The 22,649-nt window shown below is 29.8% G+C and overlaps 1 protein-coding gene across 1 annotated transcript in view; it reads left to right on the top strand.

Moving 5' to 3' along the window:
• LOC145323874 (uncharacterized) overlaps positions 1 to 22,649 on the top strand; it is a 39,739-nt gene that overhangs the window by 4,785 nt on the left and 12,305 nt on the right. Inside the window, exons 2-4 of the mRNA XM_080166461.1 lie at positions 537 to 617; positions 6,590 to 6,673; positions 7,496 to 7,589. Of these exons, the coding sequence (XP_080022587.1) occupies positions 537 to 617; positions 6,590 to 6,673; positions 7,496 to 7,589 (259 nt within the window). The remainder of the gene's footprint in view (positions 1 to 536; positions 618 to 6,589; positions 6,674 to 7,495; positions 7,590 to 22,649) is intronic.

The raw sequence follows: 22,649 nt of genomic DNA, 5'->3' as shown, positions 1-22,649 counted from the left end.
TTTTATATTATTTATATTTTACCATAGAAAAATATAAATATGTATATAAAAAGGAAGGAAAAATAACAGATACTAGTAACCAACAACTGAAATAATTCGAGAAAAAAAACTATTTGATAATTTTACATGTTTTTTTCTCACGCGATTTTGATGTGCAACGCTTCGTAGTGAAAACGACTTGTTTATCTGCCCCCCACCCTACAAATATTATTTTAGATTTATTTCGTTTGTTAGCTTTACCTTATTCATGATTAGATACCTCTCTTCCTAACTCCAACAGAAAAAGTCGTTTTTGTTTGTTTTAAATAGAAGATTTGTTTTTAAGGATTGAAGTAAGTTCCTCAAAATGGACAAAATATGTCCAGGATACTTATTAAGTCATCTTATAAAGAAGATCTTAATCGGTCCTGCAGTTAGGGAGATATTTGAGTACAAACAAACAGCTAGACATCCTACTTTTTGTTTGATTCAGAGAAGTAAAGTTGTTAATAAATGCCTAATTTTTCATGAAAACTAATCCTATTGTTTTATTTCAGGCCTTGAGTTTGGGTGAGGCATGTACCCCACGAGATACAGTGATTCCCATCCCGCTTCTTAACGTTTCCGCGGCAACACAGGTAATCTTGGCGCGAAGCGCGTTCATAAGTGTTTTGTTGTTATGGCTTCGAGCCTCGGCGTTAAATTGTAAATGGTAAATACTGCTGCTATGTATGTGCAAAGTTTGCTATTATAGAATTTTTTTCACATATCGTACGAAACCGCTTGATATCTGGTGGATTAGAACCGATTCTCAGCCAACTGAAAAATTATATAGATATATGCTAGATCTAGCATCGTATTTTGTCTAGTTATCTACAAATATAAAATGTACAATAATAAGATTAAAACCAGTTTTTTTAGCTCGTGCCTTCGGCATAATTGGGCTAAAAGAACTGGTTATAATCTTATAATTGTACTTTTTATATCCGCGGAAAGCTGTTTAAAATACGATGCGAAAAATAACTACCTACTCTAGATTATGCCTTATCATTTAAAGAAATTAATTCCATTAATTACTAATAACAAGAATGGTAACGCCTTGAAAGTAGAAAAGCTGCGCTTAATTAACATTAAAGTTTACAATTTTAATGGAAACTATTATATTGTTAAGCAATAAAGTTAACTTATGGGTGGAGCCAAATTTCCTCCTTTCAGGGATTAGGGATAAGTATGTTAGGATCATGTAAAAAAATTGTCGAATTTTCGCAGTCGTTTTTATTAAGTTATTTTAGGTTAGGTTAGGTAAATCCCACTTCTTCGTTTTCTCTCCATGATCCGTAAATTATACTAATTGAAAATATTTCAACAATTACTATAAAGTTTTAAAGTAAAAATATTATAGACAGTCCTAAAGTTGACTGTGATCTTAACCGATAACAAAGTGTCTGTTAAGCACTGATGCCCCCAGATTTTTTTTGAAATAAATTGAAAATGAAAGGGGGGGGGGAGTAATTTATTGTGGTACACTAAACCTGTGGGGCTACATAGTACTCAATATAACATAACACAAACTGACCCTAATAATAGCAAACGAAAAACTTTACCATAGTTATTTTCAAATCATTTAAACGATAACAGAGGAGGGTTCAGTGTTCAACAATGTTCTTAGTGTGAAGGTGCAAAATAACATAAAACCTGCCCTTGACCAAAACTAAACTTTTCTAAAAAGCACCCACCATGTTACTACTCCTTTATCCCTGATTATATCAGCCTACTTAATTGGTAATTGATGTTGATTTCAAAACTTTTAATTTTTATTGGAATGGCCACTTTTAACTTTGTCAATTTGTACTATTGAGAAAAGGTTAGACATTTTTACCAAATGAGGCTTATTTTTGGCTATGGCATTCTTATTAGTTTTATAAAAGCTAGATTTTTCATCTGAAGAAAAATTATTTGCCAACTTTGGCCAGTACAAAGTGGTTATATTGTAAAAATATTTACTAAGCAAAAAAAGCATAAAAAGCATACTATTTAAAGTATCAATTAAGAGATAAATAATGTATAAAAAAGGCAAAGTTCTGTATATCTACCATTAATTTGGGCGGATAATTTGAGTTTGGTCAAATTGTTAGCAATTCTTATCTGCCATTATAAAACTAATAACAAATTGTGCTTTTTTAGTAGTGCAATGGATGCATAATATACGTGGACATTATGACAGGAGAAAAATTGTCGTCAATTTAGGTTGCATTTTCCCTCACATTTATTGGTCGGGCCGTTTATACAGTTGGAAGGGAGGGGATAGGGTAGGAAAAAAGGGGAATAGTGGAGATCGTTATTTTAGCCCAATACAGAGTTCACTTTATTTTAGAAAAACTGGTGTAAGATCCAAGTAATAATAAATCCATTGGTAACACTGACAATCTACAACTTTAAAACCTAATATCTAAATTGTCTATATTTTTAACTTTTACTGTTTAATAGTTAAGTGTTATTTTCTCATTTCATTGTGATCTTATTACAATTGCTTTAAGTATATTTTTAAAAACTTCATAATATTGACTGATATTTTAGAATGAAAATTTTATTCAAGCATTAATCAATGACATTTGGATTGAACGTCTTTAGTTCAAAGATTCAAAATAGGAGAAATGGTAATTTTCTAATACTATCACGCGACTGACCGAGCATTATTCCTAAACATTTTAACTTATTTATATCAAAAGCCTTTGTGCTGAGACTCGAACACATCACCCGCTAAACAACTAGTGGACGTATTTATACTTAAACAAACTATCTTTTTCTATCTGCCCACTAATTAATGACTGCCAGTTATGGGCATATCTTTACAGGGCTTTAAAGGTACACTACGAAACACTGGTGAAAGTTCGACTTTTAATTTTATTTTAGCTTGATGTATTAAAGAATATGACAACGGAGATTTATGCAGATCCCATATTATAATTAACAAACCTGCCCCTTCAGTAGATCAATAGTATTGGTTGTGGACATTGTTAGTTTAAAGCAACAAATCAAGATTGAAAATAAGTTCCATAATTTTGTGAGCCAACCAATGAGATACATGTTTATTAAACTTTGGGTAATGGGCACCAGTATGATCTATGGTTTAAAGTCCAATCCTTCCACCTTTTCTGACTTTATTGGTTATTCAGTCAAGGCCATGATCCCGCATTTTCCTATGTAATAAAACCGGTTCTAAACGAAGCAGAAATCGTCCACAACGTTTGAAGTGAATAGAAATCATTGGTTTGGTCCTTTAGGTCCATTTTAAAAATACTACAAAAAATATTGAATATGCTTAAAACCCGAAGTGTCCTTTAAAATTCCATGAGCTTTTTGGGTAAACAAATATATGTATTACAAGAGAATGCCTTTTAAAGTAAACAATATAATTGATTCAAATCAATTACACTGGAGTACATGCAACAGAGATAGATATACCCTAAAAGAAGGTAGAATCTATAGTTGTTCTTCGCATCGCATTATAGACAGCTTTCCGCGAATATGAAAATAGAAAAATAAGATTTAAACTAGCTTTGTTAGCCCAGAGGTTAAAACAACTGGTATTAAATTATAATTTTATTTTAAAATTCGTGGAAAATTATATACATGGTTTTTCAGTATGACTGAGAACAGGTTTTAATCAAGCGGATATTAATCGGTTTCGAAGCCATACTGCACTAGAAAAACGATTGTAAGATCTTACTGGATATACTGCATGCCCGCATACAGACAGACAGACGGACATTCTGTTACTTAATAATATAGAATATTTATTCTCCCATCCTCTGAACAAAGTACAGTAAATAAAGTAAAGGAGTTGTAAAAATTGTAAAGTGCCTTTTACAGAAATACATTTTAAACAAGGTTTAAAATGTCCATAAATAGCGCAGCAACAACAAGCTTACTAGGACCTACATTTGAAAAAAGAACCATATCGGTTTTGCGAGATCCTTTGGTTAAGACAGACTGGGATCCTGTTGATATCAATAAGAAATGTCACCACAAGAAAACAGTTTGGCCTCAAAATTTTTCAGTCTTTTTAATTAATCATGTTATTTCACAAATTTGCAACAAATTTATGTACAATTGTGAATTGAGTTTAGACTTACGAATTTATGCTCTGCTTATCAAGTTCTGACACTCTACAAGAATTATTGTTCGTTTGACCTACATTCTAATTTTAAAGCTTCGCTTTTTGGATGTTGTCATCCTTGTTTGTCTATCCTATTTCTCTAATATCTGTTCTATTTATTCTCATATCAATATCTTGTCTAAGAGAAAAAGTTTTGGACAAATCTCTTAATTTGTAATTGGGTCAGACAACCTACTATTTCAATCATCATTTTCGACAATAAATGTATAAGAATAGATGTATAAACCAGACAACTAACTAGTTTCAGTGGTGGAAACCTTTTCGTCTCTTAGCAAATTACTTTCTGCTCTTTTGTATCGACTTGGCTGTGTTAATATTTCCCCCCACTCTATTGGATAATATTCAAAGACCCAATTGAAAGTCGGTACAGGGTCCCGACTTCGAATACATACAATTATTTAACCCTTGCCCTCTCTATTACTTTACTTTAATTTCTCGACAGTTAATACAAGAGCTATTTCAAATACAAGTATTCTTAATTTAACATTTCACAAAATTCTAATAATGATAATGTGGGAAGGGGGTGGTATTGAACCATTTTCAAATTAAACGAGTCTACCAAAGTTTTTTTTACTATATAAAACTTTTATCAATAGACAAATAGAAAAACTTATACAATATACATATAATATTCTTCGATTATATGAGAATCTATACAAAAATATTATAGTTTTCTCTAAAAATAAATAAATCTGTAATATAAAATCATATGGCACATGGAATCTTGAATTTAAATGGAATTTAAAAATTCAGCTAGGCTACTCTATAATTAGTGTATGTCTGTACGTCCGTTCCTCTGTATTTTATACTGCAGATACTATATGGCGGGGTAAAGAGCGCGCAATTTAAATTATGTACGAAATCTTTCTTGTTTAACCTTTAAAATTTAGCAAAAAAAGTAGACATTTGACAAATATAAGAAGTCTTACTACAAAAATTTGTTTTTTTTAATTTTTTAATTTCATTCATTTCCTGAATAGTGTTTTAACAATTCCACCATTTATCCATCACTTAGCTAGCTACCCTATAAGATATGTTTGTCCGTACGTACGTCAAATAGTTAATCCGTCCATGTAAGTTCAAGGAAACTGACTGCTTATTGATGGAGTTTAAAAATTAGAGAACACAAGAACCTAGTAAAAATACTGACTCTGACGTAAGAAAAATTAGCCAATGAGAGGCCAGTATACACTGTAACTGACCAACGGTAAAATTTATATTGGCCTCTCATTGGCTATTTTTTTACGTCATAATCAGAGTCATAAACTTTTACTAGGTTCGAACACAATGTTAAAAAATGAATGAGCTTTCTAACAGATAAGTCATGAATAGTGATTTATTAATAATATATGACAAAAATTTTATTAATATTTTATAATTTTTAATTAAAAACCGTAACACTTTTAATCTTTATGAAAAAAAATGATAAAAAATATTCTGCTAGTTTTTAGGAACTTTTCTTTAAACAAAAATAATGATATACAAAAATTCAAACTAAAATAGAGTAACAGATCAATTTAAAAGACAAACACTTTTTGCTAGACTACTCAATGATCTTTTCAAATTGTTTGTGCAATCTAGCAGATTTTTTTATTGCTAATTTTATCTCTAATTGAATTTTTGAAACAATATTAACTAGTACTTGATATTAGTTTTAAATAGTTTAAAACCTTAAAAATTTATCTGAATATGTTTGTCCTAAACTGGTATTTTTAACTTTTGCAACGTCCAACCCAGGTTATCAAAGTACCAAACTATGCATAAAAATATTTGAATATGTGTAAAAATGTTATTAATATTATTTTGTATGCTTATGTTAAAATACATAATATCAACCTATCTATCTATCTTTCGAAATATGATTTTCAAAGAAAGTTTGCTATTTTAAGGGCAAATCATTGTATATATTACAAAAACACTATTTCTTCAGTTTTTCTAGTGTTACCCTTTGTTTTTAACTTCCCAATATATCTGCAAAAAAGATGACTTTAAAATTTGAATTGTTTCATATGTTTCAGAGAGATCTTTGAAAGCTTTTCTTATCGCCAATATTGCTTCCTTTAGCGATAAAAACGCTTTATAGTAGGGTTTATGTTGTTTTTAGAGCGAAACTTTTCTACATTTAGATATGCCCTGATCTTTGATTTAGAGATGATAGAAATGTCTTATTGATTTCAAACTTTCATCAAGTTTCCTGATTTTAAAGCGTAGCAAATCCAAAATCAATACTAAATGTCTATTTAAATCAAGTATATTTTCAAAGATATTTTGGTATACATTTTTTATATGATATAATTGTCCTATTAATTTTTTTTTGGAAACGTTATTTCTTTGGGGATTAGGAACAATGTTATAAGCGAAGCTTCTATAGTTTTAAATTTTCAGAAGGTTCGTGAGCGTCCTGTGTGTTTATTTTTTATTTTGTTTTAGATAACTCCAACCCATGTATCAGTAAAACGCTGCGATGGAGGTTGTCATCAATATGGTCATGCTTGTTTGCCATTAGCTGTTAAGGTAGTCATTTTTATTTTCTATCCATTTTCTACCTTATTTTCTATCTATATGCCAGCAATATGGTCATGCTTGTCTGCCATTAGCAGTTAAGGTAAACATTTTCTATCCATTGTCTACCTTTTTTCTATCAATATGGTCCTGCTTGTTTGCCATTTGCTGTTAAATTACACATTTTCTATCTATTTTCTATCTATCCATTTATCTATCTATCTATCTATCTGTCTATTTATCTATCTATCTATCTATCTATCTATCTATCTATCTATCTATCTATCTATCTATCTATCTATCTATCTATCTATCTATCTATCTATCTATCTATCTATCTATCTATCTATCTATCTATCTATCTATCTATCTATCTATCTATCTATCTATCTATCTATCTATCTATCTATCTATCTATCTATCTATCTATCTATCTATCTATCTATCTATCTATCTATCTATCTATCTATCTATCTATCTATCTATCTATATATCTATCTATCTATCTATCTATCTATCTATCTATCTATCTATCTATCTATCTATCTATCTATCTATCTATCTATCTATCTATCTATCTATCTATCTATCTATCTATCTATCTATCTATCTATCTATCTATCTATCTATCTATCTATCTATCTATCTATCTATCTATCTATCTATCTATCTATCTATCTATCTATCTATCTATCTATCTATCTATCTATCTATCTATCTATCTATCTATCTATCTATCTATCTATCTATCTATCTATCTATCTATCTATCTATCTATCTATCTATCTATCTATCTATCTATCTATCTATCTATCTATCTATCTATCTATCTAGATTGTTGAGATCCCCATAATCATGGCCCAGTGTGGTATAGACTCTGGAGTGTGTGGGAAGGAGTGTGCAATGGTGGAGGTTGAAGAACACACAGGCATTTATTTACTTGCTTGCTTTATTTATATCAAAGAGTTACAGCCATACATATGGCATACAGAGTGAGGGAATATAAGCATTTAAAACAAATTTGCAGGGTAAACAAAGATCTTTATAGTGCCTATGAAAAAAGGACAAATGACCAATGAGAGGCTAATACACAGACTAAATTACCAATGGGAGGCCAGTATACATTTTAATTGACCAGTGGCAGGCCAGTATGGCGTCATATTTTAGAGTCATTTTAAAAGAATAATAAAAGAATAATGTTTTATAACCAAAATACTTACTATTAAATTTATTTCGAGACAAACCATTTCTATTATAAATCCCTTTATAATAGTCCATCTTTGTCCAACCCCGTGTGACTATCAGACCGAAAAATGAGGATTTTATTCTTAAAATTAATCCGTCCATCCGTCCCCCTACAAGAAAAGGAAAAAAGTGTCTGATTTAAGATTTGAATTCCATTAAAAAGGGAATAGAAAAGTATTTTTAATAACGCAGCTACCCTATAACTCTGATATGTCCTGTATGTATGTCTTTGCATAGAAATTAATTATAATATATTGATGGAATTTAACGACTTAAGATACAACATTGCGATCTCAAGATTCTTATAAGTAATTTATACCCCAATTTTGATCAACAAAATTTACCCTTTTTTAGATTAAACTTACTCTAGAAAAGTTTGGACTAACAAATAAAAATATAATAAAAGTACCGATTTTGGGCCAACGAATTGTGTTGATATAATAGCAACACTAAAGTTTAAAGGGGAGAGGATGCTTTGAATTCTATTTTTAAAAATAATTGGTATCACGTTTTTTAACAAGAAACAGCGGGTTTAGGATTAAACATTTAGATTAATTTTGTTTTGGTTTTTGTACAGTTTGTTTGACTACATTGATATTCAAATATTTAGATTAAATGCACAATATTCCTAATTCAGGCAAAATTTTAAATTCCTGTCCTATTTTACTTATTATGGCTTGGAAACCGATAATATCCGTTGGATTAGAACCGACTATCAGCCACATTGAAAAATTATTTATTGCATCGTATTACAGACACTTTATCTATAATACGATGCGATAATTAACTATTATGTTATTGATTTAAACTGCACTGTGTTTTATACATTTATTTTTGTTCAATTTCATGATTTTGACTTTGACTCAAATTATTTATAAAATTGTTCATACTATACATCTCTTAATGAATATATTGGCGATCAGCTTAATTATATTTTTAAACATAGCTTGGTTATTTTCGTTAACTTTTATTGTTTCTTTAATGCTAAGTTAAAAGAAAGGATTTAAAAGTTGAATATTAGTTTTTTATCGTATCGTATTATAAACAGCTTTCTGCGGATATTAAAATAAAAAACTATAAGATTAAAATCAGTTTTAAGAGGCTGAGAACCGGTTCTAATCCAGTGAATATTAATCGTTTTCTAAGCCAAACTGGAAAGGGTTTTAAAGTTGAATAAAATGATTTAATTTATTTGAAAAGGAAATGAAAAAGCATAAAATGATTAAACAAGAATTAACTTAAGGAAGTGTTCTTCATAATATTTGAATAATTTTGTTGGTAAAACATTTTAAGTAATAAAGACACAATGATGAAACTAGTTGATAATTTGGATTTGATTGGTTGGAGTTGTTTTTTTTTTCTTATACAGGGGGTTGACTTATACCTCACCCCTACCTAAATCTTTCTGGATCATTTATAAAACTTATCCGAAAATTGTATGGTCCAGCTGTTTACAAGATCTTTCAGGGCAAATAAGTTACTACTATTTAAAATTGGATGGCGCAATGGCTATGATAATATTTTTTATAACAGCTCAAAATAAATTTTATGACATTATCAATCAATCAATCAAAAAGGCCACTTAAACGGCAAAAATCAATAAAGTGAAGTAGCTTGAAGATATATCCGATTTAACGGTTTTATTTATATTTCATTTCAAGTTATAACTGACAAAATTATTAAAAACTAAATAAAGCACTTCAAAGAGAGAGACTTATTGCCTGAAAAAAAAGTTAGCGGTATTTTTGCTTTTATCAATTAAAATAACAAACCAGCCTATTTATTTTTGTATATTGATCCATTAAGCTATTGTATTTATAAGTAATTATTATAATTTACTTGGCTGCTAATTGAGATAACCTTTGAAATTTATTGTGAAGATTCTACTGACAAATATGAGGCATTTACTTAAAATTATTGAGAAAACATATCTCTACATTTGCTATTAATATTATGCTTCGCGATTAATGGATACTTGTTTTACAGAATATTTATCCCCTCAAAAGCATTTATATATTCCAAATATATAAAGTAGATAAATAAGTTTGAGGCAATTTAGGTTTACCAAATAAAGCGAATTTTAGACAATAGCACATATCGAGGTTAACAGTAACAATAAGCTGTTATTTAGTAATAATAGTTTATTTTTATGGCCTTTTATTGACGGACATAATATAATCCAAAAGTATTTTATTTAGCCTGGCACTAGGCCAATGCATTCCCTTATAGTCTATTTTTTAATGTTATTTGAAGAAGGCTAAAGCTGGAGGACAAGGTATCAATTCAACGTTTTATGTTCTGACATGGTATGGGAACGCTTTGCATTTAATGCTAAAGTTGAGATTTATTTGCTAAATTAAGGAAACACTGTTATAAGCTTGTTGACTTGAAAACCTAAATTTTGGACACAAGTATGCGTGCCAGGGATTTAAAGAGATAAGACAAAAGCCGATGTATTAATATACTTCCTTATGCTAATAAGCAAAACTACCCCTTCAGTAGATTACAATTAGTTGTCGAAACTATTGGACACTCAACTTAAAACAAGCCAATTAAAATTCTTTAAAAGGTCCACATAGTTGTTAAATCAACGAATAAAAAACACCACAATAAAACTTTGGGAACTAGTGCAATAAACAGTCCCCTCCCTCCCTGCGTTCACAGTCACATAGTTTACTTTTATATCAGACGTGGGGTAAAAATAACCAAAAAATAATTTCAGTTCTATTTAACCTTTTGTAGCGCACTGTCTATACGTTTCTCCCAAAATATATTCATTATTAAAGTGACTGACTGATTTTTAAATCTATAAAACATTAATTGTCTGAAATAAAAAGAAATGTTTAATAATTTATTTAATTCCCAATAGAATTTTTCAAAGTTTGTCTCTTCTTTATTTAATGTTGCTTTTGATGTTTTTAAAAAGTAATCTATTTTTGTCTAAAATATACTTTTTGACTGCCAAAAAGTTCGTGGTTATATAGCTATTGATTGCTTTAAAAATTGCTTAATTTTTTTTGCAAAAATGAACCCTAACTTTTTATTCTCAAAAATATCGTTAAGCATTAAGTTAGGTTTTAGAAAGTTTTGTTATACTGTATTACAGATGATTTATACTTTATTTGATATTGGTATTGTGATGTTATACTTCTATAAAACTTTGTCTATAAAACCCGCCAATTTTTATCAGATATCTTAGAATTTAAACGTCAATAAATCCGGCGAATATTTACCTATGCCAAGTTTGTTCAGAGTGTTTATGCAAAAATGTGCTGTAAGAAATATTTCAACTTTTTGTCAGTCTGGCTGTCTGTCCAATATGCTTTTTTTAGGGGAGGCGAGTCCTTATCCCCACGTTCATTTGTAGATTTAAAAATAAAATAAAATTTTGGGGGAAGAGGGTTAATTTTTATCTAGGGCGGGCGATTTATAGTCATGAACCTTCCCAAGACCTTTGAAGAAAGGAAGAACTATATCAATTCAGTGTTTAGCGAGATCCTTCGGTAAACACACACAGATCCTGTTTCTTTATTATTAGGATAGAATTAGCTTTTCAATGGGCATTTTATTTACTCAGCTGCTAAATAAGATAGGCATCTGTAATTCAACGAGTATTACTTATTTGGAAAATATTTTTTGTAGTCAAATTTTATGTATTTAATTGACCTTTCTCTGCAAAAAAGTGACACATTAAATTTAGCTGAATTTGAAAAACAGCCTAAAAAGCCACTCAATGTCCAATAAGTCCTTATATATGAGTTAGTTATCATGGCTATTTGATAAAGTTATATGACAGTAAATTACCAGTCTATGTTAGCCAGCAATAGTTCTGTCACACTACTGTAACTAATATACTTAAGAACCAGCCTTTCATATACTGTTACATATAAATAGTTGCCTTGTTTTCATAACATTTCAAAATGTTTTCAAACAGTATTTCTATAAGATTTCGCTTGCCTAAATTAGCTTTTGAAACTTTTTCTATTTTCTTTATATTTCATTCGTCTATCTATCTTATTGACTATCTTATGCATATCTTACTGTCTGTATTATGTGGTAGCGGCTGTGCCTCAAGCATATTGGTACTCCCAATTTGAAAAGATAGGAAAATACAGAAATATATCTTAAAATCATTCCAAGACTTAAATGTAAAATAAATAGCCAAAAACCATCCAGGAACCTATGTGAAGCTTTCCTTTAATGTAGAACTCAATCGTTTCAAGTCTAAAATACATTTTTATAAAACCTAACTGCACTATGTTATAGAATATCAGTTTATAAATCTGCCCATCTTTTACCTTTGTTATTTGTCTGTCTGTCTGCCTGTCTTTCTGTCTTTAACTTGTCTTTCTTTCTATCTTTATATCCATCCAATCTTATTCCTATCAACATGTCTACAAGTGACTTGGCTAACATATTATCGACATAACGACAACATTATTTTGTTGATATAACAGCAGCCCATATGTTACACAGGGTTGCACTCATAAATAAACATAAACTTAGCAATGAATTTGACAAAAATTGCTTCAATATTTTTAAGCAACTTATTTTTCTCAGGCAAAGATAATTAATCTCAAGAAAAAAACTATTTTGCTCAAACTTTTGTGTCGGTTAAAATGGTAATTATTGAGTCAAAATTGTGAGATAGTGGGTTTTTAAATTATGCACAAGTCTATAAATATATATTTATTAATGTTTCTGACTAAAATTTGATGAAGATAAGAAACATAATAGTCTAAAAGAAGGATAATCAGAGCTTTAAAGGATTACAATAAATTAGAGAGCAATTGGCAGAAAAGTTGGAAGCAAGATGGTTTATCTTCAGTTTTCATATCTCTGTCCTCGCTGATTTCTTGTTATTCAACCTTGAAGTTAGATTTCAGCGACGGTGTCTTTATAATCCCCCCAAAATAAAACTTTTAACAAAACATTGGGTATCTTTTTTTTACAAGTAAAGTATCCAAACCAATCACTCCTTATTCTAAAACTTTTTTATAGCCTCTGAGAAAAAAAAACATTGATTCTGACTAAAAAATACAGAGCCACTTATAGGTTAGGTCAAGTAAGGATCATAAAAGCTTCCCGCAGGGTTGGACCCCTTTTAAAACAATGGGGACATTAGAATGCTTTACTCAAAAAGAGTGTTTTAACTCCAATAATCCTTTATTAATTGCAGATTTGTAGAAATACTGATTTCAATCGTCTCAATAGTTTTTTTGAATGCTTTTTTCAACACTCTTTCTTTTGAATCAGGGTTTGATAGATAGACCTTTGCGCATCAGCTAGTTGACCGAGAGTTCTTCGGTTCCAGTCATTATTAACGTCACCTGGCTGATATAAGCAGCATTAGCAACCAATCTAGCTTTTGTCTACCTTTTTTACTAACAGTATGATATTTTTTTTTACAAAAATCCTATCCTTTTTTCCCATGATATGTTTTTATTATTTATTTAATGTGTATATCTTTTACATATGAATTGACTCTAAATGTTATGACTTAGGGCTGATGAAACAACTTTAAATTTCTGAATTTGAAAATTTGCCGACAAAATGAACAAATTGCGTTTCTTCTTGTCAAAATACCAGCATATTATTGGTTATTTTAAAAAGGACGAACGTGATTGGGTCATTTTAGCGACAATTTGTAAATGCAGAGTTGTGTTATTCTAAAGGCATCTCGATTCGTATAGGGTAGTATAGAAAAAAGAGTAAAAAAGTGTTATGCCTTAGCTCAAAAACGGCATTACATTTTCGGATAAATTTCGTGCATTAAAAAAGATATCTGTAAATCGTGTCACACTGTCTAAAGTATTGCTGTGCTAGTTTTGAAATTGTCATATTTCCATATCAAATTGAACAACATAAGTATAATTTATTTGAAATTTGGATTATTTTTGATTTATTTACAATTTTTAATTAATGTAAACTTTTTAAATCCTTTCAAAAGAGCCAGACAGATTAACTTTAATTGCGATTTTTTTTGTAGTAAATATTCTCTATAATCTTTTTTTGTTTGTCTGTCCGTCAGTCAGTCCGTAACATCAAGATAGAAATTTGATTTTCTCGGCTGTTTTTCAAGATAAAAGGCTCATTTTTTTAGGAAGATTCTCTTTACCAATGAGCATTCAATATGTAATTTCCTTTATCCATCGGTCAATCAGTAATGCAACAAAATATAAATGAATAAAATATAAAAATATGTGTGAAAGGTCTCATGATTCTTGATTTTAACTAATGCTCTTTAAATTTCCTTGTCCGTCTTTCCTTCCATAACTTTTTCAGCTTCGCTAACTTATTGATGTTGTCATCCTCGTTTTAATCTAGATTAAATATGACTTTTTATAATATGATTTAATAGTTATTTCTCGCATAGTATTATAAACGGTTTTCCGCGGATATAGACTATACAATTATAAGATTAAAACTAGTTTTTTTAGCCTTGGGGTGCCGAAGGCACCGGCTAAAAAACGTATAAAGCTGGATATAATTCGGTGCTAGACATAGTTTTTTCGTATGGATGAGAACCGGTTCCTATCCACCGGATTCGAATGAATACGAGAATAGTTATTTCTCGTATCGTATTATAAACGGCCTTCCGCGGATATAGAATGTACAATTATAAGATTAAAACTAGTTTTTTTAGCCCCGAGGTGCCGGAGGCACCGGCTAAAAAACTGGTTTTAATCTTATGATTGTACATTTCTATATTCGTAGAAAACTGGATAAAATACGATGCTAGACATAGTTTTTTCGTATTCATGAGAACCGGTTCCTATCCACCGGATTCAAATGAATACGAGAAAATATATTAATTTTTCTTTTAAAACAATGATAATTATGTATGTCCATCCAAAATTAGCACAAAATTAAATAACATTTAAAGTTGCTTTTTTCATTTTAACACCCATAAGCTAAAAAATATTCTAAAATTACTTTTGTTTAATTATTCTTGAAAGTTAAAACTAAAATATATACTTTTAGCTATAAAACTATATTAAAGAAAAGACATTAGAATCAGAGAAAGGGAGATATTTTACAAAAAAAAAAAATTGCTGATTATTGACTGCATTTTTTTCCATATGTCTCTCGTCCTAATTAGCCATCGGAAGGATCTATTAACAAATTTTATCTACAAGAACTTTATTCTTATAAGAAATACAAAAGAATACTGGTATGCCCTGTTTTCTAAATTTATTTCCCCATCATTGAAAATAGAAAGATTTACAGAGATATAAAATCAAATTGAAACTGAATTTTATGCATTTTTTTAGTAGCGTTGCTACGCTACTGTATGTCTGTTTGTCCTGCTGTCAGTCCGAACGTCATGACGTGCCAAAAATGTCAGTTTGTTGTAGCTATGCTACCTAAAAACATAGCTTAATCTGTCTTTTGAAAAAAGAACATTTAAAATTCCTCGCTACTATTGGACATAGTCTTTCCTTTTTCCCCTAACACATATTAATGTAGGCCTATGTGCATTTTATGACGATTCCTGCCAATATGAGACGTTAGTTTATAGAAATAATAGCTTGATTATTGATTCATACCTATTATTGGTGGATAAAAGTGCCCCCTACCCCATTAAAATACTCCTCTTAAAATTAGACAAGTCTTTGATTAAATGTTCTTTTTTTAACCGATAGGATTCTTCTTACAGATTATAGTACTACCTAGGTACTACTTCTAACATCTTCAGATTAACTTAATGCAAGAGGAACTCGAACCCGACACCTCCCTGCCAATTTCCAAACCTTTAAAACCCAACCTTATTGAGGCAAAAAGCACAACTTCTATCATTATTAAATTAAAAATATTTAAAAAGCAACATTACTTTACAAAAAGTTGTAATTCTCATAAAAATTTAAAGTAATTGTAAGCTAAAAGAAATAGATATCTCATTTAGAGTTGTAAAATTTTTGTGGACGAAGCTTAGAGTTTTGAAAATTGATTCTAGTTGAAGTAGATTTTTCGTTAATTTGCAGCATTTCCGACAGACGGACTAACAGCCAGACCAATGAATAACACAAAAGAAAGTTACAACGAAATTTTAAATATTATCCTTCTATTTAATCTCTATTGGTCAGGCCTATTTTGAAGTTTTCAGAATGGGGTAAAGGGATATGTAACTAGGGTAAAATCAATAAACTCTATTTTTGAACTGGAATAAATCCTATGAACTAAGAATAATATTTCTCTTAAATTTACTATCTATCAAATGAAAGATGTTTACACATAAGATTTTCGGGGGGAAGATTATTTTATCGTCCATTGTTCTAACCCTGTTTCCCTGATATTACTTGAAATTATCACCGTGATATTTAAATTTCAAACAGTTTTAGATAAAATTTGGGTGTACCATCATATTTGCAAAATTTTTGCATTTTTTTCAAAAACTTTTAGCTTCTTTGTTTCTTACATTTGTGGGGTATATTATTCTCACAGACCCCCAAAACCATTTAATTTTTCAATACGGTGGGGGGGGGGGGGGGGTGTCTTTATTTTGAAAAAAAACTAACCAGAACTTTTGACATAAATTTGATTTTTGGCTCAAAATTTTATAAATTTTTGTAGAAATGTTTACAGCTAAAGTAAGTACTTTGCAACTACATTGGTAGAAACCTCTTTTTTATAAGTTTAATTCCATTCCCACCTCTATTTCTAGCAACTTCCTTGTTGTTCCTTAACCATGCGGGGCTTTATGAATCTTTTTTATTCTAACCTTGTATGTTTTTTTTTTGTATGATTGCATTTTTTGAGGAGAGGTTAGGTTAAGTAAGGCTAACGGTGCTCCTGTAGAGTTTGAGCTATCTAAAGAGACATGAAATATGATTATTTTAAATTAGAGTTTGGGTATTAGTTTCCAACTACAAATTAGAGGATTTTGCCAAAACATTTTACCTCTCATCTCATTTTTACTAAAGCTATCTTAAAGATTTAGTGTTCATACTATAATTATGTTCAAAAATAGCATAGCTGATACAATATTATACAAGTCTTTACATACAATTTCACATTGAAGTGATGCCTCTTTTAAAAGCCATCAAATGTGCAGGGATCTAAAGGGATAAGGTATTGGCGGTTAAATTGATATTCATCCCTAATTATGATACACAAATTTACTCCTTCTGTGCATTACAATTAGTGAATTCAACGTTTGGAAAACTGAACTTAATGAACCAATCAATCAAAATTCCATGAAAGTCCCCATTTTTTTAAAGCCAACGAATAAGAAAACATTATTATCAAGCTTTGGGGACCAGTATAAATAGCCTAATGTCCTCTCCCACCAAAATGTGTTCTCCTAACAAACTCAATTATTGCCATTTTAAAAAATATTACAATTTCATTATGTTATATTTAGACACATTGTGAGGACACTTTGTCTTAAATTGACTTTGCTTCTAATTAACGTTTTAATTACATTCAAATTTTGCACACAAATCTTAAGATAATTGGGTCTATTGTTAGTACATAACTTAGAAAAACAGCAGGTTTACTGGTAAAGGGTTTTTTCATTGACAAAAATGTCTAGAATAGAATAAACATAACCATTTTTTTGGACAAAAATGATTTAAAGACAAAATATCAAAAATAAAATTAGAATTAAAATTACTTTAACAATAGAAAACCTAAACCCTTATCAGTTCATTTTTTTAAGATTTAAGTCTTTAGAGTGGTTTAAGGCTTTTTTTTGCAAATCTTTCCAAAACATGAAGACTAATATTCAACTTGACACTTTAATACAAGACACTTTCCATGACATTTCAATTCACTAGACAATAAAGCACTTATGCTGATATACTGCTAAGATTTAGGGACTTTTGAACCGCTTTTGCGATCTCGTGCTACTATTGTGCTTTTGGCTTCACTGTGATTTGAATTCGGTCAAAATTTTATACTTAAAAAAATATTTAACAGTGATATGAGATCTGAAGAAAATTTATTATCTCTGACATTTCAAACATTGAAAATAAAATATTTTAGTATATTTTAAATTAATAACAATTACGGCCTTCTAAAGTTTGGTTTTAGTCCTTTGTGATTTTATACAGACAATTTTTTGTTGGGATATTAAAATATTTTAAATTATATCAATTGTTAAATGGATTTTATAGAAACTGGACATTTTACAGAAAATAGCATTTGAAATCTTGTATGCACTAATTTTATATTTTAGTTTTTGTTTATTTAATAAGATCTCTAAAAGTACTGGTACAATATATCTACAATTTTATAGGGTGTTTTCTAAAGGGTTATGGCAAGGTTGTAGGCTGTTTTTTAGGGGAGTTTTAGTATGTCAATCCTCAATATAGATATCTAGAAAAATGTAAAGTAAAAAAGTAAAAAAGTTCATTAATTTTTAAAACTTTAAAACAACGCTTTTCCTTTTATTTACCTGTTTTTCTCCCCACAAAACCTATAAAAGTGAAAATATATGAGTGTAGAGAAAATATAAAAGTAAAAATAAATAATATTTAATGTCGTTAGCAAAGGATAATAAAAGGGTAAATAAAGTGTTATTTTATATCTAAGATACACTTTCAGAAAACATTATTACAATAGATATTTACTGTTATTTTTTTTAAGAGTTATTTTTTTAAGCACAAAAAGACTAAAATACTACATCTTTCCTTTTCTATATAAGAATAACTTTTGCAATATGGCTTCAAACCCGATTAAATTCCGCTGGAATAGAACCAGTTTTGTTAGCCCCAGCCTTCATTTGCATTTTAATATCTGTCGAAAGCTGTCTATAATACGATGCCACAAATAGCTATTAAAATTTATAACAATTTTGCTGTAAGTAAAGGATAATTTTTTTCTTGAATTGCCATATCACTGTAACTGGTTGTCTTTTTATCTGTTAGATATTTAACCTTCGTGGTTTATCTTCAGGGATTCAGGGATGTGTAAAAAGGCCTGTGTGGACATAAATTTTCCAGGGGGAATGGGGGAGAAGCCTTCAGTTGGCAATTGGAAGGGAAGGAAGTCCACGCTAATTTCTTATCCCATGGAGAATGTTAATAATACCCTAACCCAAATATGTCACAATTGATCGGTGGTATATTTTTAACCATGAGACGCCAATTATGCTTAATTCTAAGAAATAGCCAATAGGAGGCAAAAATCACAAGAAATATTGACCAATCAAATCTATATATAAATTATCAGACAATAAGAGTTACATAAATGATAGGAATTTTGACCTTTCATAGAGCTTATTAAAAAACAGATAAAAGGATAAAACGTATAGTACACACTAAAGAAAATAATTCAAAGGTCTATTTTTGTTACTTTGTTTATTCCTTTATCCCTGCAAAGTTAAATTTATAATAAGTGGGCGGGTCTACAACAATTATTTCGTGCTTAAGGTCGTGTGAAATATCTTTCTTGTAACATTTGGGTGTCAAATTTAGGATAACTCGTTGATTAAGCAGAAACAGGGATAGTTCTATAGCAGAAAAACTCGATTAAACTTTCCACATTTACCCATATAAATACTTCTTTGCTAGGTTCCAGGACAAACGCAGGAGTCCAAATCGTCAGAATGGACAGACGCAGTGTTAAAATATTAATTTAATTAAGTGTTTATATACAGATTAGGTTAGGTTAAGATATGAATGTACAAAAATGCCCCCCGCAGGGGTTAGGCATTTGAAGAACCTATGAGATGATCTAAGATAGGTTAGATTATGTACTCTCCGACGTTTGTCCACTCCGACATTTGGGACGCCTACGTTTGTCCTAGGACCCTTTGCTATACACAAAATTACCTCTTCTGTAGATTACAATTAGTAGTTAACATGTTTGAAAACCCAACGAATAAAAAACATAAATTTGTTCAATAAAAGTCCCTAAAGTTAATAAGCCAACGAATAAGAAACCGTTATTATAAAACTTTGGGGATACGTTTTATAAACAGTGCTCTTCCCTCCTTTTAGAATTAGGAATTATTCGAACACAATGTGCATGTTCAAAAACATAATGAATAACAAAAATGAAATAATAGTTATTTCTCGCATCGTATTATAAACGGCTTTCCGCGGATATAGAATGTACAATTATGAGATTAAAACTAGTTTTTTTAGCCACGTGGTGCCGAAGGCACCAGCTAAAAAAACTGGTTTTAATCTTATGATTGTACATTTTTATATTCGTAGAAAGTTGGATATAATACGATGCTAGACATAGTTTTTTCGTATGGATGAGAACCGGTTCCTATCCACCGGATTCGAATGAATACGAGAAAATTTTTGATTCTATCTCAAAGCCATTCAAAAATAGCTCTTATCACAAATGAATTTCAAAGATCTTGAAAAAAAGACTGCATGAAATTGTTGTGTTACTATTATGAATTACTTTTCAGTGTTCATTTAATCCAGAGAAAATTTTCTTGTATGAATAAGGCTTCTGCAAATATCACAAAATACAAGCTTGAAAAATTTTATTTATTCCCTTTTTGGGAAGGTAATGAGTTCGAATATGGATCAAAAACATATTCTACTGATAATATGTTACTTTTAAAAGAATCCATTGCTTAGAGTAGAAGGAGACCTTGGTCCAAATATTATTTACGGTTCGGATAGTTGATAATAGTAGAAAAAACCTTTTGTAATTTTGTATTAACTAAATTTAAGAATGTTTTCTTATTTTTCACAATGAAAACTGCTTTCAAATGTTGTATAAGGATTTAGAGATCAATCATCAAGAATTTAAAATTTCAAACGGATAAAAACATTGAAAAAATATAATTGTATTAAATCTTGAATTCACTGAAAGGGTAAATGATCCTAGGTCAAAAAAATCTATTTGAAATCTATTAAAAGCAGCCAAAGTAAATTAAATTTCTGTTTCAATCAAACTTTTTCGTAAATAACTAATTTGACTGCCATTGGTCTCTTCCTCCCTGTAAGATGTCATTTTAGAATAGAAAAAAAATTAGCCATGATTTTCGAAAGAAATAAAAGTCTATCTCTGAAGTAATTTTGGACTTGTAAATTTATGAAGATCATACTAAATTTTGTTGTCATTTTTAAAAGCGAAGCTTTTCAATAATTTGCTTTTTCGGTCCGTACATCCGTCACAAACGGATAGCTTTTTTAGTTAATTTAGGCATGTTAGAATTGTCTTATCGATTTCAAACTTTGCATGGTGATTCCTTTAGTAGTTAGGTACAATTTAGAAAGCGTAGCAACTCTATAATCATTACAAGAATGTCCGTACGTCCATTTTAAACATGTTGATTTTTTTACTTTTTTAACAACAAATTTTTTTGTGATCTAATCATCCGATTGATTTGATTTTTGGTATGTTTATTCCTGGGACAACAAAGTATAATGTTTCAAGCAAAGCAACTCTATAATCAAGTCCTAAAAATGTAAGTATGTCCATAAACATTATCCTGTATTAAGCAGTTTTTCAACAAATTTACACTTACAATTTTGCTTCAACTCTTATACATTTATATTCTGATTATTCAGTTCTGACACTATATAAGTGTTAGTGTCCGTTTGTCCTACAGTTTCAGTGCTTCGCTTTTATGGATGTTGTCATCCTTGTTTCTTTCTTATTTTTATTTCTTCTCATATAAATATTTTCTTTAACTCTCTTTCTCTCTCTTGAATTAGTAAAATCATACAAATTCTATCATTTTCTGCAAAGTTTTGATGAAAAAGGCATGTAAGTGGAATGTCTTCAAATGTCATATCCCTCCTAATGAATATTTGTACAAATTAGCCTATGGGCTTATTATTCAAATGGACACGAATTAGAATAGGCACACACAGACAAATGTTCGCAAATCAAATTCACTTTTGGGTAATATTTTCTTTATGAGTTGTGTTATATCATTTGTGGGCATAATGTCATTATTAGAAAATGGTTAATTAAAGATTAATGTCTAACAAAGTCTAGCTCTATGATACTTCACCCGTGTAAATTTTAAAAATGTTTAATGTTTTTTATTCTTTAGTATATTAATTTATGTCCCTATACCTTTCTATCTAATCATGCCTCGGGACCTAAAAGTGCCCAAGAGATAAACATATCAACCAAAAAAGTACTTCATTTTAATATTCTGACTTTTAGGCACACTTTTAAAACGTAAATGTAACATACTTTGCTGTTTGAAGATCTTACTAGCAAACACAATTACGTTAGTATATTCTGCACAGTTTCAAGTTAACTTAACATTCGTCTGGCTGTATCAATTGAGTTTACAAAAATTTGTTTGTTTGTAATCGATTTATTATTACTTGGATGTTGCACTAGATTTTTATGCACTTTGATAAATTGATTCTCGCAGCTTGCTAAAATAACGTTACCTTCCTAACCACCTCTTCTCCCTTTCTAATGAATGAACGAACTGACCAATAAATTAGGTTCATATAAGGAAGCTTAATTGAAAAACAAATTTATCCCTTTCAATATATCCACGTTTATTGTACATCCATTTTGTGTATCTACATCAATGACTATCTTTGCTACATATGCAATATGCATGAACATTATTTTTCTTGTTTTTTTAACTTTTTTTGCTTAAAAATGAACAAGCTATCCCTATAGATTCATGATTATAAATGGGCAAACATTAAAGGAAACATAAATCAGTATTAAAAGCTCGGAAACGGCGATAAAGATTCTTAAAAACATTGTGCTATCAAATTCTCTTTCATCATTTATAGAAACTTTTTTTGTTGGCATATCCTATTTAAAAGTAACATATGCCTGTCCGTACCGA

The sequence above is a fragment of the Acartia tonsa genome, chromosome 7, assembly GCF_053477335.1.
Source record: "Acartia tonsa isolate MP-2025a chromosome 7, ASM5347733v1, whole genome shotgun sequence".
Classification (NCBI taxonomy): Eukaryota; Metazoa; Arthropoda; class Copepoda; order Calanoida; family Acartiidae; genus Acartia; species Acartia tonsa.
The sequence above is the reverse complement of the archived record's forward strand: the minus strand, read 5'-3'. Positions and strand labels throughout refer to the sequence as shown.